We start from the raw sequence: 26,512 nt of genomic DNA on the forward strand, positions 1-26,512 counted from the left end.
AAAATGGCCACTGTGTGAATATGGTCAATACTTGGTTACCAAATGTATTACATGCTTTTTATGCATATTAGGATAGATAGCTTTCATCCATCATATTGGTTGACCTTTCATTCCTGTGTGTCGCTCTCTTTGATGATGAGGATCAGATGATGATGAAACCACGTTTCAAACCTCATCAGATTTTCATTAAACAATAGCACCACCCGTCACCTTCCTTACTAGATGCTGGCGGAGGAGAAGAGCATCTCGGCCCGCTACGCCGAGGAACGAGACCGCGCGGAGGCCGAGGCGAGGGAGAAGGAGACCAAGGCTCTGTCTATGACCCGCTCGCTGGACGAGGCCTTGGAGGCCAAGGAGGAACTGGAGAGGGTCAACAAGCAGCTCCGTGCAGAGATGGAGGACCTGATGAGCTCCAAGGACGATGTGGGAAAGAACGTGAGTGCTGCGGTGGATGCTTAGAGAATAAACAAGACTGTTTCTTTTGTCACGGAGGAACGGTGTCCAAAACATGTACCCTCATCCCAAACAACAAAAAAGGACGCTTCATTTAATTTAATAAAAGAGGAGGGAGATAATAAAATAGATCTAAATGATGTCTATATTTCTTTTAGATTAGTCAGGTACAAAGTTTGCATTTAAAGGTGCTATAGATCATTTTCATGTAGAGTAATCATTTAAATAAAATAACACATCCACAGAACTTTTAGAAAGGTGTGGAATAAGGGTGGCTACGTGGAGTAGTGGGCAAGGCGCTCGCCACGAATGACGGAGACGCTGGGCTTGCCTGTTCAAGCCCAGCGCTCCACATTGCTTTCAGTTTAGCTGGCCGTCCGTACTAATACACATTGGCCGTATTAGGGGGTGGGAAACTGATGGGTGGGGATCGGGCGTTGTGGACAGCGACTCCTACAGGTCGGTTGGTGCGCCTGCGCAGTAGAATCAGGAAGTGTCGGGGGCAGCGTGAGCCTCCCACGCGTTACTCCTCGCCACTGAGAGATCGAGCTGCGCAGGTGAAAAGATGCGACTGCTGTTACCTCAAGTACCGGAGGGGACTTGTGCTATGTATGACTTAGTCCACATTGCAGCCGGCTTGTGGGAGGCAAGAAACAGCGTTCGTGACAGGGGAGGGTTGAATTGGATGATACGAAATTGGGATGGGAGAAAATATAGAAAATGGGAGAAAAAGTGGATCAAAAAAAAAAGAAAGGTGTGGAATAAAAGTATTACTTTTCATCCCAAAACATTATTGATGAATGAATTTATCATTTAAACGTTTTTTGCAGGTCCAAAATGAATGTTGTTGATTACATGCACGCAGGCTCCCTACTTCCCATTTCCCCACTTCGAATGCTCCTGATTGGATAAATGACATGCTGGTGCTCTAGTGCGGCATCTAGTGGCTGAACGTTATCTATAGCACCTTTAAACATAAGTGTAACTGACATTTCCAGACCTAATTTTCTCCCGGTTAATGTATGGGTAAACAATGATCGGTTGTAGCACAGTCAACAACACTATCCACCCCCCCCCCCCCCCCCCAGGTGCATGAGCTGGAGAAGTCTAAGCGCACCATGGACCAGCAGCTGGAGGAGATGAGGACTCAGCTGGAGGAGCTGGAGGATGAGCTGCAGGCCACAGAGGACGCCAAGCTGCGTCTGGAGGTCAACATGCAGGCCATGAAGGCCCAGTACGAGAGGGACCTGCAAGGCAGGGATGACCAGAACGACGAGAAGAAGAGGGCGCTGGTCAAGCAGGTGCCACAACTTCTGTATTACATTGAAGATGTGCACTAGCAGTTTTCGGGGGGGAAGGGGATTTGTTTACAAAATAAATAACTATCTTACTGCAACACATTTCTAGTAACGTTTCAAAATACAGTGCACCTTTTGTGTTGGCAACTATGTAACAACCAATACATATTACAATTACAACTAATTCCAGCTGTATATATGAACTCAAAATTGTATTTGTAGTATTAATTATATAATAAAATAATAATATATCATTGTATTGTATATTTGTATTGTATTAAGTACTAAGTAATGGGATAAGGAAACCTCTGCTGCTGATCATCCCCACAACCCTCCATTAACCCCTCGTGGCTCCTCCCCCCAGGTGCGAGAGATGGAGGCGGAGCTGGAGGACGAGAGGAAGCAGAAAGCTCTGGCTGTTGCAGCGAAGAAGAAGTTGGAGATGGACCTGAAGGATATAGAGGGACATATAGAGGGAGCCAACAAGGCCAGGGACGAAGCCATCAAACAGCTACGTAAACTACAGGTAAAGGAACCACTGTTAATATAGAGAGACAGATAGAAGGAGCCAACAAGGCCAGGGATGAGGTCATCAAACAGCTACATAAACCACTGTTTAGATGCAGTTCATATCACAGTTCATATCACTCTGACAGAATGTGTATCATCTTAATGGTACTAGATGATGTGGTTAAGTTACAACACATGATGATACAGGCTAGTGTGTCTAATAGCTCCCTGACTAGATACAGTAATATATATAGCTGTCTGACTAGATACAGTAATATATATAGCTCTCTGACTAGATACACTAAAATATATAGCTTTCTGACTATATACAGTAATATATATATAGCTCTCTGACTAGATGCAGTAATATATATAGTTCTCTGACTATATACAGTAATATATATAGCTCTCTGACTAGATTCAGTAATATATATAGCTCTCTGACTATATACAGTAATATATATAGCTATCTGACTAGATTCAGTCATATATATAGCTCTCTGACTATATACAGTAATATATATATATAGCTCTCTGACTAGATACAGTAAAATAGATTGCTCTCTGACTAGATACATTATATATGACACCCATTCTAGTCCAGTTTTCTTTTTGAACAGCTACTGTACATGTTTCAAAGGGCTTCACACACCCAGATCACAATGAAACAACCCATGACCTTGACCCTCAGTGAAGATAAGGAAACTCTTGCAACACCTTAAAAGGGGAAACAATTTAACAAAACATTGGAAGGACCCTCCCCCCCCCCCCCCCCCCCCCCCCCATACCAGGACAGTCAGGCATGCAGTAGATGCTGAGGTGGGTAGCTGATGATGCAGGATAGTGAGCCCACTCTCTTCTACCTTGGCCAGGCCCAGATGAAGGACTACCAGAGGGAGCTGGAGGAGGCCAGGTCCTCCAGGGACGAGATATTCTCCCAGTCCAAGGAGAACGAGAAGAAGCTCAAAAGTCTGGAGGCTGAGATCCTGCAGTTGCATGAGGTATGGTACTGCATTGTCCTGTGACCAGAGCACCATTACCTGAAACTTTATTTTTGTGACGTGTTTGTAATGTCTTTTCTAGTTGTATGGTATTGACTATGTATGGTGTCCATTATGGTAGGGTTTGGTATTTATGCTGCAGGCATGGTATCTATTCATGACAAATGTCCTTCTGGACATAATATGTTATTGAAGGAAGCATTGAAAACGTGTGCTTGACCTCTGACCTCTGTGTGGCCTCCAGGACCTGGCAGCGTCAGAGAGGGGCCGTCGCCACGCAGAGCAGGAGAGGGACGAGCTGCAGGACGAGATCTCCAACAGCACCTCTGGAAAGTCAGTACTATGCACCTCATGAAGGCTTTGCAGTAAAGTTCTCTTTCCTCCAACATGGCTGCCTGTAACCATTGGTAACCACCTTTGAAAGAAAATGCCTAAGGTAGAGTAGGTAAAACATTAGAAAAGCATGGTATTACTGTTCCAGTGCAGCTTGTTCACAACACCAATTTATTACATTTCTGTTTATATATTTTTCAACATATAGCAACTGTTGTTTTACACATGGCAATCATTGTCTCCCTAAACATGGAAGAATATTGGGCATATATATTTATTTTATGTTCTGGCAACATATTTTGGCTAAATATGCCTCGTTTTATAAATGTGTATTGATAACATAGTGCTGTAATTACATTTTCTAATAAATATGCATGATCAAGTTCAATGTGTGCTTTTATTTTGATATTCCTTAATTCCACGTTGAAATTACGCAATACATTAAGTGTGGGGTCGCCAAAAGAAATCCTAAATAAAATGGGGTCGTGGTATAAAAAAGTTTGAGAACCCCTGCTCTATACTATAGTAGTATAACCTCTATTGTGACAGCATACCCTATTCTTGCTCCTCCCAACCAGCACTGCATCCCACAGGCTTCTCTATCATACTAGTAGTGGTGTATATCACTGCTGTCGGTCTCTTAGCGGTCAACCATATATTTTTGGATTTGCATATTGACCTCTTTCAAATCTTTCTATGAGGAATGATGGTGTATTGGTGTTTGTCTGTGTGTGTGTGTGTGTGTGTCAGGTCTGCCCTTATGGATGAGAAGAGGAGGCTGGAGGCCCGTATCGCACAGCTGGAGGAGGAGCTGGAGGAGGAGCAAGGTAACATGGAGCTGCTCAACGACCGCTTCAGAAAGACCACCATGCAGGTATGAAGATAGACCCTCTCTATAGGATCATACTATACACTTAGACCACCATGCAGGTATGAAGATAGACCCTCTCTATAGGATCATACTATACACTTAGACCACCATGCAGGTATGAAGATAGACCCTCTCTATAGGATCATACTATACACTTAGACCACCATGCAGGCATGAAGATAGACCCGATCTATAGGATCATACTATACACTTAGACCACCATGCAGGTATGAAGATAGACCCTCTCTATAGGATCATACTATACACTTAGACCACCATGCAGGTGTAGCGTGATGGATTCTGCGTTGTGTCTGGTGTGAGGTGGACGTCAACACGCAGACAATTGTACCCAGTTTGGTGATCTTTATTGCCTGTTAAACACAACAGCACAGCCCGTAAGACACGACGGCGTTATTGTCCATTTATCAGCGTGCACTCCACCTCTGGCTCTCAGCTGCACATACTCAAAGAGAACGCGGCGCGCGTACATTCAACACGGCGCGCCGTCTACAGTTACAGCCAGTAAATACATTTAGCTCCGTGCAAAGTAGCTTCAGTAACAACATAGGAAACAATATGAAATAAAAGCAGTGTGTACACATTAATAAAACCAAAATAAATACAAAAACAGCGGTTCATACCTGTTAAACACAACAGCACAGCCCGTAAGACACGACGGCGTTATTGTCCATTTATCAGCGTGCACTCCACCTGATATTTGCCACACAGAATGCCGAGTTTAGTACACGAACGTACTGTTGCTGTTTTACACAGGTGAATTAATGTCATTGCACAACAAGGTATTTCAATAGCAAAACAAGTTATACAAAGCATTTAAATCCCATATTAGATAAACAAACGCTCGTACCTCTGGCTCTCAGCTGCACATACTCAAAGAGAACGGAAGCTGGCGCCAGCAAGCCTCTCGTCAACGAGTCGGCAAAACCATTTAGTCCATTATTTGAAAGTATTTACAATACACCAATTGTTCAGTGGAAAGATATGTTATCTTCTCTAAACCCATTATAAAGGACCCAAACAGTATTTCGTTTGTGGAATTGGTAACTCGATGTGAGGGAATTAATATACAGTAGTAAACCAGACACCCCTCCAAAACCTAGAATGGACTCGGTCCACATTGATCCACTTTTGTTCCTTCAAAATAAGAGTGTTTCTGTTTTGACCCACATATTTAAGATAAAAGGTACCAGTTTCTGTCCATGATACTAGCATAACCACTTCACTCTGCTACATACTCCCCCACTGACTTATGCCAGATCATGGACAGTGTTCCCTTCAATCAGCTCAACAGCGTAAGTATAAACCAAAGAAGCAGAAAATAAAATAAAAAAATTACAACAAGTCAACGTGTCACCTGTAACTCAATGTATTCCCTTCATTCCAGACCTAGAAAATAGGTCGACCAGCTCAAAAGCTATCCGATAAAGGATCAGGAAAGATAAAGGGTAGCTAATCCCTTATCCAACCACAGGCAAAAAAACATGCCATGTACATATTTATACCACGGAATACACCAAAATTACCAAATCATGTCTAGTGCAATAGACAACCGTAACTACCAGTATGACTCAAAGAAAATCAAACAGCAAAATCAATGAAAGAAAAGAAAAAAAATTCCAGTAATAAAAATAATTACTCAAAAGAAAACAAAAAAAAATTGTATCATCTTCTAGGATGACAGCAGAGCCCTGACTTGTACTGCCATCGTCTGAATGAGCCTGTTAACTGGCCTGATTAGTCTCCCCCGCCTAGTGTAAACCCCTTGAGGTGGCTCAACTACACTTGGTGTGACATCGACAATGGCCGATTCAGGTTCACTCACTGGTACCAATAAGGATGCATTACAAGGGGCCCCCTCCGAAGCAATCATGTCTCCAGTAAATGATTCCACAGTTGTCGTGTCTGACGACTGATCACTATCCTGATAAACAATTACAGAGTATGACTCCTCTGATTCAACATCTGCATCTGGTCCCTCCTCCCAAAAGTGGCGTGGTTTCTTCAGTTTACACTCCTGCTCCTCACCACTATGTGACTCAAGTGCAATATTATGATGTTGATCACTACTCATGCTCCCCACCTGCTCCTCTGCTGGCTCTGATACACCCATCCCTGTCGTGGTATCTACTACCCTCTCCACACTGGACTCAGGAAGATGAGCAACCCACCGAGCAGTTCTCAGCTCATCCTGATCAGAATCATCTGTCATTTCCTCACTCGGAGCAGTGCCAGGAATAGACACCTCAATCTCTGGCTCGTCCCATGACGGCAGAGGCAGGAAATTGACGGGCATAATCAAGTTCCTATGAACAGTCTTAATCCTCCCTGTGACAGGATGACGGATACTGTATACATTCAGCCCACTGTTTTTACACACTACAGTATAGACGGCGCTCTCCCAGCGGTCAGCTAGCTTTTTCTTGCCCCGCTCCCCCTTATTTGCCAGTAAGACCCGATCCCCCTTCTCTACCGCATGTCCCTTTAACTGTCTGTTATACACCTCAGCTTGCCTGGTCTGTTGCTTCTCAGCATGTTTTTGAGCAAGTGCCATCGCTTCCCTTAGATCCTTTCCCAGTGACTGGACATACTTATCCACATCCACCGTATCCCCATCTAAAAGGACACTCTGAAACATGACATCGACAGGTAATCTTGGAGTGCGGCCAAACATCAAAAAGAAGGGCGGGACCCCCGTGGTCTCATGCACTGTGCAATTATAAGCAAACGTCAAAGTGTTCAACATCTGAGGCCATTTCACCTTGGAACGAGGTGGCAAAGCACGGATCATACTACCTAAAGTGCGGTTTAGACGTTCTACTTGTCCATTTCCCATAGGATGGTATGGCGTGGTATGGGATTTTTCAACCCCTGCCATCTGAAGCATTTCTGCTATGAGTGCACTCTCAAAATTAGCTCCTCTGTCGCTATGAATGCAGGCTGCAAAACCATAAACAGAAAAAAAATTATTCCAGAGCACCCTGGCCACCGTCTTTGCAGTTTGATTGGGACACGGATAAGCACACGCTAGTTTGGTAAAATGGTCAGTTATAACAAGCACATCAATGGACTTATTATTGGCATCCTCAGCCGACCAAAAGTCAATACACACCAACTCCAGTGGTGCAGTGGTGACTATAGATACCAGCGGAGCCCTAGCCTCGGGCTCAGGTGCTTTGCTCAGTACACACCTCTTACAATGACTCACATATTCTTTGACATCCTTTTCCATGGAGTCCCAATAGAAACGTTGTCTAGTGAGCCACAATGTGCGCTGCTGGCCCTGATGCCCGGCCTCGTCATGTACCCCTTGCAGCGCCTGTCCTCTCAGAGCGCTCGGTACAACATATTGAAAGACCTTCTTCCCACTCACAACGTGTTTTGAAACACGGTACAACACTCCCAATTTTGTTGTGAGTTTTCCCCACTGTCTCAGTGTGCGGTTTGTTTCTTTCGACTCATGAACTCTCTCTCTTCGAGATGGGCGGCGGCCTCTGTCTACAAAGAATTTGACTCTACCAGTAACAGGGTCCTGGCACTGTCTGTTGTATAATTCCTCGTGAGTGAGAACAGGCAATGGGCTCTGTCCCATGGACACCAACCTCTCTAACTGCTGCACGTGAGAGACTGCTCTCATAGCTGCGCCGTCCTCCCAACAGCGATGTGTGTGGAGTACAGCAGATACCTCTTCACGAGATATGCTCCCACTGTCACTACCCACCTCACCACTGGCCTTAAGGGAACTCTGAATGGACAATCCTAGGCCCTTCCTCCTCACCTCTGGTTCCTCACAGGTAAGACGGAACATGTTCTGCACGTCATCCACCTCTAAACCTCTAGCCTCCCTCAACAAGACATCATACGAGGTCCTTGTCAGCCTGTGCATCACCCTAGGTTTAGCAAACGGCTCCCTGCTCAGTGCATCAGCTACTGTATTCTTAGGCCCAGGAATGTACTGAATGTCAAAATCAAAAGGTGCCAGCTTCGCCACCCATCTCTGCTCGCATGCATCGAGTTTTGGCTTTGTGAGGATGTACTTAAGGGGATTATTGTCTGTCCACACTGTAAATCTATGTCCTCGCAGCCAATGGCTAAACTTGTCGTGTATAGCCCATTTAATGGCGAGAAACTCAAGCCTATGAGCGGGATATTTAGACTGAGCATGATTCAAAGATTTACTAGCAAAAGCTATGGGCCTGGCTGTGCTACACCCTTCCTGCACTTGTGAAAGCACAGCTCCCAGTCCACTAGTGGATGCATCTACAGACAATAAGAATGGCTGAGAAAAGTCAGGGTGAGCCAACAGAGTTTGTCCCACCAATGCGGCTTTTAACGCCTCAAAGGCCTCCCTACACTCCTCATCCCAGTCTGCTGCACTAAGCCTACGAAGGGGGGCAGCTCTCTTGCTTTTTACTTTGCCTCTCCGTGGCTTCTTCACACCCGTGGTCAACTGAAACAGTGGTCTTGCAACTACAGAGCAGTTCTCAATGTAATGCTGATAATACACCATCATTCCTAAAAATGACCGGATCTTATTGGCAGACGGGGTGACCCCATCCGACTCCATAATATCGCTCTCCGTCACACCCACTATCGCCTGCACCTTATCGGGGTCTGTGGCTATCCCCTCCCGAGAAACAATGTGTCCCAAAAACTTCAGTGACTTTCTCAGAAACTGACACTTAGATCGAGACAACTTCAGGTTGTGTTCTCGTAAACGCTGGAATACCATCTCCAGCCTCTGCAAGCTCTCTTCCTCCGACTTGCCAAAGACCAGAAGGTCATCTAAGTAACAAAGCAGACTCAGCGAGTTCTGATCACCAAAGATTGTGAGCATCATTCTCATGAACGTAGCTGGACTGTTACACAGCCCCTGGGGCATACGGTTATATTCATGTAACCCGAGAGGAGAGGAAAACGCAGTGTATTTCTTATCATCCTCATGCAGTGGGACATTGTAATACCCGGATGTCAAATCCATGGAACTGAAAAAGGCATTGCCTCCCAGCGCTGCAAGTACATCTGCTTGATGGGGTAATGGACGTGCATCTTTCACAGTACGAGCGTTTAACCACCTGAAATCTGTGCACAGTCTCAATTCCCCATTCTTTTTCCAACAGAGAACAAGGGGAGATGCATACTCGCTACTCGACTTCCTAATTATCTCCCTGTCCTCCATCTCGTTCAGAGTCTCTCTCAACTTTTGGTAATGGGTGGGGGAGAGCCTCCGGTAGGGTAACCGAAAGGGCCGATCGTCTGTCAGTCGGATACGGTGACAGAAGCCACCAGCCTCCCCACAATCCAACCGGTGTCTAGAAAACACATCTTCATAGTTCTCAATCAGATCAGTCAGTCTATCTTTCCAGACTGGTGAAACCTGACAGTCATCAACTGACAGGTTCTGGAGCCCTAGACTAGCCAGTCTATCGTTCCCCCTAGCTACATTGTTGCTATCACAACTCCTAGCTGTCAGGCTGCCGAGAGAACTACTCACTCTACCGGCATTCTGGTGTACTGACGTGTCCGTATCATTGTCAAAATCTTCTAATGCAATGCATGGATATACGTCAGCCACTTTTGCATTTCTTCTCAAGGTGATAGCCTTGTTAGTCGGGTTTATAATCTTGACAGGAAGCCACCCATCCCCCCAGAGAGGTGTAACTACCCTGCCAACTAGTATGTTACGGTGTACACAACAAGCGGCGCTTGGCTCAACAATAACAGTACTTCCCATAGACAGTTTTGTCTTGGGTGGTAGACGACCCCACACTACATGCTCACTCATCGGCTCAAGAGTTACGGCCTGTTTCAACTTGACTGTTCCCACTTTGTCAGGAATTTCCTCCCCCCTCCATCTCTCAAGATTGGCCATGAACCTGATAAACTGACTGTTTTCGTCCGGACATGGTGACTCAGCTTTTCCCAATATGCGCCAGTAGGCTCCCGTGGATTTGAATTGTCTAATTAAGGGCTTCATTACATTGGTGCCTATAATGAGCTCATCTACCTGACCCTCCACTATCAATACTGGTACCATGTATTCAAACCCGTAAAGCTTAAGTTTCAGCTCACACGTTCCCACCGGGCTAGTTTGTTTCCCACCACACCCTACAAGAACAACATTGGTAGTCGAGATTAGATCACCCGTCACTACCCCTGCCTCCCTCAGCCGAGGAACCACATCAGCGCGCAGAGACGTAGCCATGGATCCACTATCTAACATCCCTTGTAACTCAACCTTGTCTCCCGTCAATACAGTGGTGAAAAATAAACTGTCACTTTGGGATGTTCTGGTCACATTCTGCATAATTACTGTCTTGTCCTTGGGTGCTGCTTCACAAACAGACGTATATACAGACTGGATATCATCATTGCCATTGGAGGAAAAACCATAGGGGCCCACATTGTCCTCCTTTGAACGAGGGCCGGCTAGTTTTCCTGAGAAGGACCAGCCTGTCTCTGACCAGGGGGCTGTCTCGGAGTGGTCTGCCCACAATAGATACCAATATGCCCTGGACTCAGACACTTGAAACACAGCCTGTCCGTCCTACAATGCGTCCTAGTATCGTGCTCCGAACTGCCACAAACCTGACATTGTTGAGAAGGTCTGGGGAACTGTCTCCGGGGGCCATTTTGTACATAAGGACCATTTGGTACGTAAGGACCATTTTGTACCGACTGAGTGTTGTTGCCTAACGCCATTTCTAACACTCTCAGCACCCTCTCCATTGTGTTATTCTCAGCTACAGGCGTCAGCTGCTCTAGCTCTGGGCTACTGACAGCCACTGGGGGCGCGCTTTGTTCGTGATTAACAACCACCCTCTCCTGTGATGACTCAATGGCGACCACTTGTTGTGTCAACCGACCTCGACTCGCTCTATGTTCTCTCAAGTATTCATCCAAATGTCCCTGCACCTCACCTGCTGTCCACTCACGAGATGGCTTACTTTTGAACACTAAGGACAGCTCCTTATCGGGGCAGTGACGGATGAACATGAGAACTAGATGCTTGCTCAGGCTAGTCTGGGATTCCCCCGTGCTAAGAAGACACTGCTCTGTGGCTTCTGCTGCTTTGTTAAGCCTAATCCAATAGTCAAGAGGATTCTCGCTTGCATATGGTTTGACTGCATAAAAGTCAGCTACTGGAAGTTCTGAATGAATAATATCACCAAAATGTTGTCTCAAAATGCTAAAGATAACACCCACTTCACTGTCAGTTGAGTTGCTACGCAGCCATACTTTGGTAACGTCCCGGGCCCTCCCCATTAGCTTGTTCATAACCTCTTCAACTTGTTCAGCTCCAGTACAGTTATTTTTCTTTCTGAGATACGTCCTCATGAGTTCCTCCCACTCAAAAACAGAGTACTTATCTGTGCTATCACCTCTAAAATAGGGTGGGGCATTTGCATCTGAACGTAACACGAGATTCATTTTGGATGCATCAATCACAGTATTCCCACATTGGTCAGGTTGGAAAGTCTGTCGGAGATTTTGAGAAGCTAAAACAGGTGAAATCCCCGTAATTGTGTTCTGCATTAACGTCACTCTAATAGCTTCCCCTATTTCGGACCCAATGGATCGTATCAAATTGGCCATTTGACTGGGGGATGTCTCAACACTAGTGTTGTTGATTTCACTAGTTGAGGGAACAACCGGCGTGAGAAGTAACTTTTGGGCAGTTCCCTCTACGTGACCCTCTTCCCTCCTCCTTTCAGGGCTAGAGGAGCCCGAACCATTTTGACTCCCCGGGGTAGACTGCATAACCGGTGTGTAGTCGAGAACCCCTCTCCCTCTCCCCACATTCAAGTCCCTTGTAGGAGTGTTTCCTTCATTCAAAGTCATTTTCCATCTTCAAATGGTGCTTTCACCTTTCTTACTCTTCAGTGTGTTCTGGTTAACACACTTGAAATAAATAAACTTGATTAGAGACTTTTTTTTAAAGGATTCAGTGCTCTCCAGCCCCCTCAGGAACAGACCTCAGGACTCGGCGGCGAATGCAGCGTCCCCGTGGCTAGGTCGCGCCAGCAACACCACGCGTCTAGGCCGCACCTGAAGCCTCCACGTCTCCCCAGCTACACCGGTGGTCGGCCTCTGCTGACCCGTTGATCCGGTTGTCTCGGCACCAGTTGTAGCGTGATGGATTCTGCGTTGTGTCTGGTGTGAGGTGGACGTCAACACGCAGACAATTGTACCCAGTTTGGTGATCTTTATTGCCTGTTAAACACAACAGCACAGCCCGTAAGACACGACGGCGTTATTGTCCATTTATCAGCGTGCACTCCACCTCTGGCTCTCAGCTGCACATACTCAAAGAGAACGCGGCGCGCGTACATTCAACACGGCGCGCCGTCTACAGTTACAGCCAGTAAATACATTTAGCTCCGTGCAAAGTAGCTTCAGTAACAACATAGGAAACAATATGAAATAAAAGCAGTGTGTACACATTAATAAAACCAAAATAAATACAAAAACAGCGGTTCATACCTGTTAAACACAACAGCACAGCCCGTAAGACACGACGGCGTTATTGTCCATTTATCAGCGTGCACTCCACCTGATATTTGCCACACAGAATGCCGAGTTTAGTACACGAACGTACTGTTGCTGTTTTACACAGGTGAATTAATGTCATTGCACAACAAGGTATTTCAATAGCAAAACAAGTTATACAAAGCATTTAAATCCCATATTAGATAAACAAACGCTCGTACCTCTGGCTCTCAGCTGCACATACTCAAAGAGAACGGAAGCTGGCGCCAGCAAGCCTCTCGTCAACGAGTCGGCAAAACCATTTAGTCCATTATTTGAAAGTATTTACAATACACCAATTGTTCAGTGGAAAGATATGTTATCTTCTCTAAACCCATTATAAAGGACCCAAACAGTATTTCGTTTGTGGAATTGGTAACTCGATGTGAGGGAATTAATATACAGTAGTAAACCAGACACCCCTCCAAAACCTAGAATGGACTCGGTCCACATTGAGCCACTTTTGTTCCTTCAAAATAAGAGTGTTTCTGTTTTGACCCACATATTTAAGATAAAAGGTACCAGTTTCTGTCCATGATACTAGCATAACCACTTCACTCTGCTACACAGGTATGAAGATAGACCCGATCTATAGGATCATACTATACACTTAGACCACCATGCAGGTATGAAGATAGACCCTCTCTATAGGATCATACTATACACTTAGACCACCATGCAGGTATGAAGATAGACCCGATCTATAGGATCATACTATACACTTAGACCACCATGCAGGTATGAAGATAGACCCGATCTATAGGATCATACTATACACTTAGACCACCATGCAGGTATGAAGATAGACCCTCTCTATAGGATCATACTATACACTTAGACCACCATGCAGGTATGAAGATAGACCCTCTCTAGGACCATACTATACACTTAGACCACCATGCAGGTATGAAGATAGACCCTCTCTATAGGATCATACTATACACTTAGACCACCATGCAGGTATGAAGATAGACCCTCTCTAGGACCATAGTATACACTTAGACCACCATGCAGGTATGAAGATAGAGCCTCTCTAGGACCATACTATACTTAGACCACCATGCAGGTATGAAGATAGACCCTCTCTAGGATCATACTATACACTTAGACCACCATGCAGGTATGAAGATAGACCCTATCAGCGAATCCCACGTGAATACCACGACCACAACACCAGAGGAAGCTCAACAAATCATGTTAAACCCAGATTCGGCTCAAACAAGGGACTAAACACGTTTCGCAATTATGCCACATCAATGTGGAACGCCCTACCCAAAGCTGTAAAGGAATGTGAATCCCTACCCACATTCAAAACTGCTCTTAAAGAGCACCTACGGGAGGCTGCTATTCGAAACTGGCCACCGTAAATGTCCAAACCCCCCCACCCCCTCCTAATAGACAGTCTCCTCCCCTCCGTATGTATATATTCTCTCCCCACCGTATGTATATGTCTCTCCCACCCACCCCACCCCCTCCTAATGTACAGTCTCCTCCCCACCGTATGTATATATTCTCTCCCCACCATATGTATATTTCTCTCCCACCCACCCACCCCCTCCTAATGTACAGTCCCCTCCCCACATGTATAAACTCTGTCAGGATCTATGGGTAACAGTACTGTATATTTGCATATCGTATATGTCACAAATGTAACAGTACTAAATACCTGTATGTCATGTATGTCCCTATGCCATAAATGTTATGTATGTCATAAATGTCACTATGAATTGAAAATGGGGGACCCTGATGTAAACAAGACAAACGTCTTTCTCTGGTCTGCATCCCCTTAACAATTGTGTGTATTGAGCCGTACTGTATTGTACCCATTCTGCAATCTGTTAAATAAAGTTTTCATTCATTCATTCATTCATTCATCATACTATACACTTAGACCACCATGCAGCTATGAAGATAGTAAGAAGATAGACCCTCTCTATAGGATCATACTATACACTTAGACCACCATGCAGGTATGAAGATAGACCCTCTCTATAGGATCATACTATACACTTAGACCACCAAGCAGGTATGAAGATAGACCCTCTCTATAGGATCATACTATACACTTAGACCACCATGCAGGTATGAAGATAGACCCTCTCTATAGGATCATACTATACGCTTAGACCACCAAGCAGGTATGAAGATAGACCCTCTCTATAGGATCATACTATACACTTAGACCACCATGCAGGTATGAAGATAGACCCTCTCTATAGGATCATACTATACACTTAGACCACCATGCAGGTATGAAGATAGACCCTCTCTAGGACCATACTATACACTTAGACCACCATGCAGGTATGAAGATAGTAAGAAGATATACCCTCCCTGTAGCTTTTTCTACTGAACACACAGAGAGGAAATTGGTATCCACCTTCTTGTCTGACTATGGAAAAGACAGTGAGCACATTTCCCATAATGTGTTCCTTTAAGTGCCATTCTTACATTTCTCTTTTACCATCTATCTCCCCCACCTACCTCCATCCATCATTCCCTCTCCCTTCTATAATCCCTCCACCGCATCCCCTTTATTTCTCTACATCCTCCTGCCACCCCCTCCCCCCACCCCACCTCCAGGTGGACACCTTGGCCACAGAGCTTAGCGGGGAGCGCAGCACGGCCCAGAAGAGTGAGAACGCGCGGCAGCAGCTGGAGCGTCAGAACAAGGAGCTGCGGGCCAAGCTGGGGGAGCTGGAGGGCTCGGTGAAGAGCCGCTTCAAGGCCTCCATCACCGCCCTGGAGGCCAAGATAGCACAGCTGGAGGAGCAGCTGGAGCAGGAGGCCAAGTGAGTCTCTCCACTCCTGCCTCTCCTTCTCCTCAGCCCCCATAATACATTCAGTTTAGATTATTCATTGGAAATATAGACAGGTTTCTCGACCCACATCAGGCTCAGCATACACTGTAGTCTGTAACACGCAACACTTTGATGAGCATTGTTACTCAGCTGATAGAGTTGTACCCTTCTTGCTGTCTTGTCGTACAGAACTTGTAAGTCGCTTTGGATAAAAGCGTCAGCTAAATGACTAAATGTAAATGTAAATGTAAGGAGGCAAAAAGGAACGCAATATACAATATACAACTACAATATATTTGCATTCGTTAGCCACTACATACTACATACATACATACATACTACAATATATTTGCATTCGTTAGCCATGCTAGCGATCTAAACAATCAATCCATGCCAAAGCTAGGTAGGTAAAAGGCGAAAGACAAAATTACATCCAGCTGTTTTCGTTTAATCAGGGGAGTGCCATGGTTTCTCCATAGAGCTCCATTATATTTTTAATTAGCCCTGTTAAAAAGCCCCATTGTACTTTTTTAGCGCCACAGCTCAATCACATCATGTGATTCAGCGGGTATAGCTGATTGGCTCGAACACAGTATGTTTATAAACAATAATAATAATAATATATTTAATTTGTAATGCGCTTTATAATTGTGGAGCAAATCTCAAAGCGCTACATTTTAAAAGAACATAAAAACTAGCAAAGGAGTAAAGGGAAAAAAAAAAAAAAACTGGTAAAAAAAACATAAAATGTGTGGAGCAAAAAATTTGATAAAAAATCAACAGAACAAGGCTCTATTAAAAAGATGAGTTTTGAGTCCCTTCTTGAAAGCATTCACAGTCTGTGGTGCTCTCAGGTGGTCAGGGAGAGCATTCCACAGACTAGGAGCGGAAGAGCAAAAAGCCAGATCTCCCATAGTGCAGAGTTTGGTCATTGGGTGCTGGAGGAGGTTTGCCTGGCCCAGAGCGGAGATGTTGTGAGGAGGAGTGAGGGGTAATGAGTTCTTTGAGGTATAGGGGGAGCAGGGAGACGTTGAACTCAAACCTGAGTGAGACAGGGAGCCAGTGAAGGGACTTGAGGATAGGTGTGATGTGGTGGTATTTCCGCACTCCCATCAGGATCCTAGCAGCGCTGTTTTGGATACATTGCAGCCTTTGGATGTTCTTGCTAGGGATCCCGATGAGGAGTGCGTTGCAGTAATCCAGCCTGGAGGAGACAAAAGCGTGGATGAGCTTTTCGGCGTCTGACAGTGAGTGAGGGGCGAAGTTTGGCGATGTTCCTAAGGTGGTAGAAGGAGTTTTTGTACAATTGTTTTATGTGCGCCTCAAAGGTCAGGTGAGGGTCCATTTTTACCCCTAGGTTGGTGATTGTTGGTGACAGGGTGATGTTTTGGCCGGAAAAAGTGATGGTGGTGATGGTGGATGAGCGAATCTGCTGTGGGGTGCCAATAATAATGGCTTCAGTTTTAGAACTGTTTAGCTGTAGGAAGTTGTGCTTCATCCATGCCTTGGTCTCCTCCAGGCAGGTGGTCAGAGTGGATGATGGCAGAACTGTGGATGGGGTAGGGTTTATTTTTAGGTAGAGTTGGGTGTCATCAGCGTAGCAGTGGAATGATATTCCATGCCGGCTGATAACGGAGCCAAGGGGGAGCATGTAGAGGGTGAATAGGGTGGGGCCGAGGACTGATCCTTGTGGGACACCACAGGTGACATGGTGGGTGTCAGACCTTGCCTCTCCCAAGGAGACATACTCCCTTCTCCCGGTGAGGTAAGATCTGAACCAATCAAGGACAGAGTCTGAAAGTCTAATGGTGGAGTGAAGCCGGTAGAGGAGGATGTCATGATCGACGGTGTCGAAAGCTGCAGTGAGGTCAAGGAGGATGAGGAGGGAAGGAGAGCCAGCATCAGCCGTCATCAGTAGGTCATTGTTGACCCTGACCAGGGCAGTTTCGGTGCTGTGGCCAGGGCGGAAACCGGACTGGAACTTCTCGAGAAGTTGGTTCGAGTTTAGGTGGTCCTGAAGCTGAGCGGCAACTGCCTTCTCCAGCACCTTGGACAGGAATGGGAGGTTGGAGATGGGTCTGTAATTGGCCAACAAGAAACCTGTCTATAGAAACTACAGTTCATCAAAGTGTTTTCTTCTTCCAATCATTGAATTTAGAAATAATTTGCTTTATGAATTACATTATTGAAATGGAATTGACCTCTACCTTAAACCCTACCCCCTTTTCTTGATCCTCCAATCACAACTGTTTCTTCCCTCGGAGGGAACGTTTGTCAGAGGGAAGCAACCATTGTGATTGGAGGATAAAGAAAAGAGGGAGGGGCTTGGGATAGGTGAATTGAAACACCCAGTCCATCGATCCATCCCAAACTAACGGCCTAAGTCTATTCACCCCATATAAGCCCTGTCTACTTCTGCTGTTGTCTCTTTATTTCCTGTAGCAGAACTGTGTGATAAAGCTGCTAGCTAGTGTGGATATTCCCAAAACCGAATAAATAACTCATCTATGAGCACAAAACGATTTAGCTATAGCTCATTATCCTTATAACAAAGCTATGTGTAAAGAAATAGAACAAGGGGCATTGTGTCTGTTTTTTTATTCAGAATTGATGGACTTCAAAGGCTAATATATCCCTTTCTAGATAACAGTGTCACGAGAAGTCTACAGACAAAATCGGCATACTGGCAGTGTACTTGTTACCTAAAGGAGAATACTGTTCAGTGAAAGTGAAAGATTGGTTCAGTACTCAGCACTGGCTGCGTACCAATCTCACTTTCGGATACACCTTTTTTTCCCCTCCTATTCTCCAACTACTTATTTTTTTGTTTTTTTTTGTTTATTTGACAATTATTAAAATACATTACATGTTACAACAAGTCATGCATCCTAAAATTATCAAGGATAGCACAAGAAAGTCACAGACTTATTTCCATTGTGGTCCTTGGTCTCATCAGCACATGGTATTTACATAAACATGTATTACACATATTATCATCAGCCTACAGTATATTGCTAAAAATATAATTAAAAAGTAAAATACAACATTATTAATAAAATATGTACAAAATTTACAGACACACTAAAACTACACTACATTAAAACTGGAACTGGAACCTTCCTTAGTTCCATTAAAACTAGAAACCTTCCTTTCTAGGAGCCATTTCCTAACGTTCACCTTGAAACTATACAGGTTCAAGATCTGTTTGGTGGTCAAAGGCAACTCATTCCACTCCTGTGCTCCTTTGTGAGCAAATGAGCACTGTCCCATCTTTGTTCTACACCTTGGAGGATGCAGGTTTGCTATGCTAGATCTCGTTCTGTGGCTGTGTGATTCACTAACACTAGGAAAATACTTCACCATTGCCCCTCCTCTTTCTCTACCTTTACCTGTGTTGCCACCCTCCCTCAACACCCTGCCCATGACCTTTACTCCTCCTGTTCCTGACTCCTTTCCGACCTCCGTCTGTCCCTCCTCCTCCTAGGGAGCGATCAGCAGCCAATAAGATAGTGAGGAGGACAGAGAAGAAACTGAAGGAGGTGTGCATGCAGGTGGAGGATGAGCGTCGCCATGCTGACCAGTTCAAGGAACAGGTGAGGAGTGAGGACTGGAGTCTCAGATGTATATCTATAATATAACACTGCTTTGAGTGTATGTGTATGCATATGTGTGTTTAGACATTCCGTGAATTTTCTCAAGTTCTATCTGACTTGATTTGATTGGAAGGATACCTTTGATTGTACTTTTGACCCCATCTTTAGCTAATATTGACATTACTGACTATGTTGGAACTAAACACTGAACGCCTCCCCCTGCTGCTCTAGTGGTGCTGCCATCTTGTGAAGAATGTGTACGTATGTGTGCGTTAGGGATGTGCACCACCAGGCGCGGAAAGGGTTCTGACTACATGACTCAAGTAGAAGTACTGCTACTTCAGTAGAATCTTACTTGAGTCAGAATAATAGCATTTGTATAGAAAGTACTAAAGTGTTTTGTTACTTTTGAATTTGAATGAAAATCGTAAATATTGTGTGCATCATTCCCCAAAATTATGACTATTTAGATTTCTCTATAACTCGGTAGGGATCAGGCTACACAAATTCAACACGATTTTGACCCAATTTTGTCACGGCGACACGTTTCCAGTGTCGTGCCCGATTATGAACATCGGGAATGACGAACGGGCGTCTTTACCCCGTGTGGTATGACATCATCAAAGAACAGCGATGTGGCGCCTGGGACGTCCCACGACACCCTGAAGAAAAGTCTAGCATGTTAGAATGTTTTGCCTTTTTTCTTCTAGTGTGACAGTTCCTGCGACGTGTTCTTTTTTTCTCTTTTTTTCTCTACTTTTTCTCCCCATTTTTCTATTTTTCTCCCGTCCCCAATTTCGTATCGTCCAATTCTACCCTCCCCTGTCTCGAACGTTGTTAGACTATGCCTCCCACAAGCCGGCTGCAATGTGGACGAAGCCTTACATCACTTGTCCCCTCCGGTACTCGAGGAGGCAGCCGTCGCATCTTTTCACCTGCACAGCGCAATCTCTCAGCGGCGAGGGTCTGCGTGGGAGGGACACGCCGCCCTCGTCACTTCCTGATTCTACTGCGCAGGCGCACCAACCGACCTGTAGGAGTCGCTGTCCACAACGTCCGATCCCCACCCACCAGCTTCCCACCCCCTAATACTGCCAATTGTATTAGTATGAACGACCAGCCAAGCTGGTAGCAACGCAGAGAGCTGGGCTCGACTGCGACGTGTTCTTTGACTAAAGTATTTCTCATGAGAAGTGATCCCTGATCCCTGGTGGATTTCACGCATGCAGCGATCTGTCAGGGACAGACGCGTAGTGAGCCCGTCTCCTGGCCAAGACTCAGCAAGATGCTATGATAACCTCATCTGACATGGTAACCACAGTGAAAGACACAGCAAGATGCTATGATAACCTCATCTGACATGGTGACCACAGTGAAAGACTCAGCAAGATGCTATGATGCTATGATAACCTCATCTGACATCGTGAGTGACCACAGTGAAAGTCTGATCGACGGCATAAAGAGAAGTCTGTTCACTCTGCTGCCATCTTGATAACAGCCTAACATGACTAACCTATTTTCTTAAATTTTTCTGTCTATTTTCTGCTGTAAAGCACTTTGAGCTGCAATTCCCATATGAAAGGTGCTATACAAATAATGTTTTATTATTATTAGTAGTAGTAGTATTGTTATTAGTATTATTATTACAGTAACAAGAGTAAATGTCATTAGTGACCTTTCACCTCTGTGCACCGGACCTCCAGATTCCTGTAGTTGATTATTCAGTAGTTGCTGTGACAATAAAAAAGGAATTCAGTTGTACTGCTGTTAGTTTACTATATATATATAGGTATTTAATAGACATGGTCACAGTGTTCATTATCAATGTTTTATCATTATCAATAGCATTTCTATCTCCCATAAAAACATATTCTTAACAATCCAGCTAAAAAAGACAAATCAAGTTATACATTTAAGTTGATTATGAGGCTTTTGATCAAATAATGAGTATTATTAGTAATTAGTATGTGTATCTCAGGGATATATGCAAAATACAAATAAAAGTCCCTCGGGAGATTAATAAAGTAGTACTGTACCACAAGAAATGTAGGATTAATAGTATTGAGTACTGATGTGTTTCTCCTCCTGTGTGTGTGTGTGTGTGTGTGTGTGTGTGTGTGTGTGTGTGTGTGTGTGTGTGTGTGTGTGTGTGTGTGTGTGTGTGTGTGTGTGTGTGTGTGTGTGTGTGTGTGTGTGTGTGTGTGTGTGTGTGTGTGTGTGTGTGTGTGTGTGTGTGTGTGTGTGTGTGTGTGTGTGTGTGTGTGTGTGTGTGTCAGATGGAGAAGGCTAACTCTCGTATGAAGCAGCTGAAGAGGCAGCTGGAGGAAGCAGAGGAGGAGGCCACCAGGGCCAACGCCTCGCGCAGGAAACTCCAGAGAGAGCTGGACGACGCCACAGAGGCCAGCGAGGGCCTGAGCCGGGAGGTCAACACACTCAAGAGCCGCCTCAGGTACAGCGAGGACCATAGACATATATAAAGGCTAGATGACTCACCCGCGCTGCTGGCCAATAGGGAGGTATAGTGGTTATTGTTGTTTCTGGCCGGTCCACCTCGCTTGAAATTGCAATGTATTTCCAATAGACACATTTCTAAATCGTCTCGTTTAAAACTAATAAAGCATGAACATTGGCATGGTGTAATTTTCTGTGTGTATTCATCCACAATCTATAGCTCATCATGAAACAATTAATCTTAAAATAATTACATATCATTTTATTTCAACCAAAAATGCTTAAACAATAATGTTAGTGATAGAAGGGAACAAATTTTGTGCAAAAATGGAAAGCTTGTCAATGTTCATGAGGCAGAATTATTACAATAGACGATAATACATTTTCACAATGATAAATCCCTATACGGGTGGACCGCACGGGAAACTAAAGTGACATCAGACGTCATCTTCGTTTTTTCCTGTTCCACATTCTGTTCCACTCCATGTATTTCTCAATTGACCATTTCTAAATCGGCTTGTTTTAGAGAAATAAAGCATTAACGTTGGCATGGTGTACCTTTCTGTGCGTATTCATCCACAATCTATAGCTCAACATGAAAATATTCGCAATTAATCGTAAAGGTAGCAAAATAACAACGTTTATGTTTTCGTTCGCTGGGAAACTACACTGCTATTTTGGCGCAGCTGACTTACGTCACCACAGCGTAGCCTGCCTCCTGCCTGTAGTCAGTCACAGACCTAGGATCAGATTTCCCTTACATTCCATAAGCTTAACAATTCGTACAATGGGAAAATAACTGACCCTGAATCTGTGCCTAGTATCTGTTTCACCCAACACTAGTGCTCCGTGATCATAGCCATTTATCTCTAAAGCTAACCACTATTTGTAAAAGCCACAACCACGTTACCATATTTGTATTTATAATTTAAATCGTATAACGTTATTTCGCTGCATATTAAATCACTGTAAATACTAATGTAATCATTGTGTCGTTGTACATATTGTGTATAATTTATAATGTTAGTAGCTAGCTAGCTTGCTAGCCGGCATTCTCGAAACTCCTAACATGCCCCGATTTAAAATGGTTCTCTCCTCTTTGTATACCTTTGTCCTCACAAACAAAGTATTCTGCCAGGGAACTTATGGAAACGACAGTAGTAGTAGTTATAAGGTGTTTGAGCTTGTAACGTTAAAGTTAGTTAACTATCGTGGTAGCCCCTTTCGAAAGGGGCTACTATCGTGGGGGATCATCCCTATGTTCCCCGGGTCCTATGTTCCCCGGGTTCTATGTTCCCTGCTTTGATTGATTAATAGATTGAACATTTTATTAATTTTTATTATTTTATTAATTATTAATGTCCGCCTTGTTTCGAACGGTTAAGCTTAGGCCCTCTTTCGAACTGGTTAAGGTTAGAGTTGGGAATCAGGGCTGGTGGTCTAAAATGTTCAATCAATCAAACAATCAAAGCGGGGAACATAGAACCCGGGGAACATAGGACCCGGGGAACATAGACATGCTCCCCTATCGTGGCATCAACGGGCTGTGTAGCTAGCTAGCTTGCTAGCCGGCATGATGCGTACAGTGCTTTGCCCCACAGGTCTGAGAAGAGGACCTGCACATTTTACTCGTTCCCGAAACTCCTCTACATGCCCCGATTTAAAATGGTTCACGACAGTAGACATAATGCTACGTAATAGCATTTAGCGGGGTAACGTTAACGTTAGCTAGCTAGCTTGGTACTATTACCCGTGACGGGGATAAGGCGACAGCTAACAGACCAATAGCGCAGCGTACTGAACAACAGGCTGCCTAGTGGTAATTGTAGTTCTTTTTTTTACGACAAATTAAAAACCTTATAACTACCTTTGTTTCAACAATGATGTTAGTGGTAGAAGGGAACTCATTTTGTGCAAAAATGGAAAGCTTGCCAATGTTCATGCGGCAGAATTGTTACAATAGCCGATAATCAATTTTCCCAATGATAAATCCCTATACGGGTGGAACAACCAGTGACGTCAGACTACACCTCCCTATTGAGACCGACGTTGCCACATGGCGGCCATCTTGCCACAGGAAGCTATGGTTATTTCAATAGTACATGACATTAATGTTATGAGTGGGCGTGCTGCCTGTGACAAGATGGCCACCGGTGAACTACGCTGGAGACTCCGCCTTGCACCATCTAGTTATATGGCGAGGACAACACTCACCAACACAACAGACCATATTCACACGGCAGCCATTTTGCTCTCATGTCATGCAGTCCATGCAGTATAGACTCACTACATTTCAATGTGTCACTCATTTATACCTAATCAGTGAGTACCCTGGGGTTGAGGAAGTTGACCTGAAATATCTTTTTTTGCAAACATTCCCCTGCAGACGAGGGGGCCCCATCAGCTTCTCCTCCAGTCGTTCAGGCCGGCGCCCCCTGCAGGTGGTGGAGGGAGCCTCCCTGGACCTCCTCTCTGACGACGAGCTGGAGAACAAGACCACCGACAACAACGCCAACGAGACACCAGCCCCACAACCTGAGTAGAAAACCCCCAACCTGAGAAGAACACCCCCAACCTGATTAGAACCCCAGCCCCCAACCTGAGTAGAAGACCCCCCCCAACCTGATTAGAACCCCAGCCCCCAACCTGAGTAGAAGACCCCCCCCAACCTGCTTAGAATCCCCCCAACCTGATAATAACCCCCCCCCCCCAGCCTGATAATACCCCCCCCCCAGCCCTCAACCTGAGTAGAAGACCCCCCCCAACCTGATTAGAACCCCCCCAACCTGATAATAACCCCCCCCCCAGCCCTCAACCTGAGTAGAACACTGCCCAGCCCCCAGCCTGATTAGAATCCACCCAGCCCCCAACCTGAGTAGAACACCCCCCCCCCAACCTGAGTAGAACACCCCCCCCCCCCCCAGCCCTCCAACCTGAGTAGAATAGCCCTCCAACCTGAGTAGAACACCCCACAGTCCTTCAACCTGAGTAGAACCCCCCCCCCCCCACCGCCAACACTCCAACCTGAGTAGAACAGCACCCCAACCTGAGTAGAACACCCCACCAGCCCTCCAACCTGAGTAGGAGAGACCTGATTAAACAACCCCCGCCCAGCCCCCTCCCACCCTGCTCTCCACACATCACAGCCCCTGCCCTCCACACATCACAGCCTGCATGTAGCATGGCCTAATCCCACTAATCTAGCCAATTTATCCATCCCTACTGTACCTCTTGATCCCTAAACCTTAGCAGACACCAGCAGTGCCTCTCTCCCTCCCCCTCTCTCTCTCTCCTCTCTCTCTCTCTCTCTCTCTCTCTCTCTCTCTCTCTCTCTCTCTCTCTCTCTCTCTCTCTCTCTCTCTCTCTCTCTCTCTCTCTCCTCTCTCTGTTCTCTTTCTTTCTCTCTTCTCTCTCTCTCTCTCTCTCTCTCTCTCTCTCTCTCTCTCTCTCTCTCTCTCTCTCTCTCTCTCTCTTCTCTCTCTCTCTCTCTCTTTCTCTGTTCTCTCTCTCTCTCTCCCTCTCCCTCTCTCTCTTTCTCTCTCTCTGTGTCTCTCTCTCCTTTCTATATTAAGCTGCAGGGCTGCAACCTCCATCATCTCCATCTGAGTATATAGGCTGTTTAAACATCCAACCTGGGACTTGTGTTTTTAAGATTAATTGCAGGTACAAGTGCATTTCTAAAAGTGTGTACATAAACCGTACATACATGGCACCTAAAAGAAAAAGATTGTTAAGGATAGATATAATAATCTATATACAGTATTTCCTTTGTGTTAATCTAGTTCCTGTGAACTCTCATTAAAAATTAAGCACACTTTTTGCAATTGAGTTGGCTTGTCTCCTCGTGAGTGGCTGATTGACTGCACATAACAGTACAAACACAATGTCTTTGCTGATTGTGCAGAATTGGACCAGAATAGTTCCAAATGATAGCACCGCAATATTTCAAAGGAATTGATCTTGACCATGTAACCAACCATCCAAACGTTAAGTTTGCCATCACACACATCATTTACATACATTTAGTTTAGATTAACTGTAAGTGAATGCCTTTAAAAGTGATATCATACAGACATAGGATAGGATTATTTGGTCTGCAGATGAATAGTGAAGGGGAAGTGTACAATACAGTACCATGTTGCCTCTGTGTTAAGATGTTACAGTCTCAACCAGGATTGGGATTTCAATCTATTTGACAATGGGTCACTCTTGACTTGTAAGTATTTTTGTATTATTATTATTATTATTATTATTACTAGTCGCACGCCTAACCTTGAAGTGGACCTCAATCAAATGCTGATATTGGGTCAGAGTTCAGTTCTCTATATATCTTAAGGTAGTTTTAGTTATATACAGTATGAATAGATTCCTTGCCCAAATGCCCAGTATTTGATGTCCACATATCAAACCCAGTTACAAAGGGTTAGATAGCGTTATATAGGGAGAGTGAATTCAAATTATTCAAACTCCTTTGGAGCAACGGCCCTTATTGATATGGGGGGGGAAAAAACAGCGATGTGATGCTTATCCTGTTAGAATCTGAATATATCTATGTGTAATTCTCCTTGTATTATGTTTTCTGTACCATTGTACAAAACGCTTAACTCCAACATTTCTTTGACCGTGGTGTCTTCTTTACAAATGCTCATCAAAT

General features: G+C 44.8%; 1 protein-coding gene across 1 annotated transcript in view; it reads left to right on the forward strand.

Moving 5' to 3' along the window:
* The window catches only part of LOC311239765 (myosin-10-like), a 240,379-nt gene extending 215,794 nt beyond the window's left edge, over window positions 1-24,585 (forward strand). The window contains 10 exon segments of the mRNA XM_084328192.1: window positions 223-435; window positions 1,542-1,754; window positions 2,116-2,277; window positions 3,134-3,262; window positions 3,507-3,595; window positions 4,346-4,469; window positions 15,597-15,805; window positions 19,299-19,407; window positions 21,684-21,856; window positions 24,245-24,585. Of these exon segments, the coding sequence (XP_084184318.1) occupies window positions 223-435; window positions 1,542-1,754; window positions 2,116-2,277; window positions 3,134-3,262; window positions 3,507-3,595; window positions 4,346-4,469; window positions 15,597-15,805; window positions 19,299-19,407; window positions 21,684-21,856; window positions 24,245-24,401 (1,578 nt within the window). The 3' untranslated portion in view covers window positions 24,402-24,585.
* Window positions 24,586-26,512: the final 1,927 nt, after the last annotated feature.

The sequence above is a fragment of the Notolepis coatsorum genome (assembly GCF_963971535.1).
Source record: "Notolepis coatsorum genome assembly, chromosome: 14".
Lineage (NCBI taxonomy): Eukaryota > Metazoa > Chordata > Actinopteri > Aulopiformes > Paralepididae > Notolepis > Notolepis coatsorum.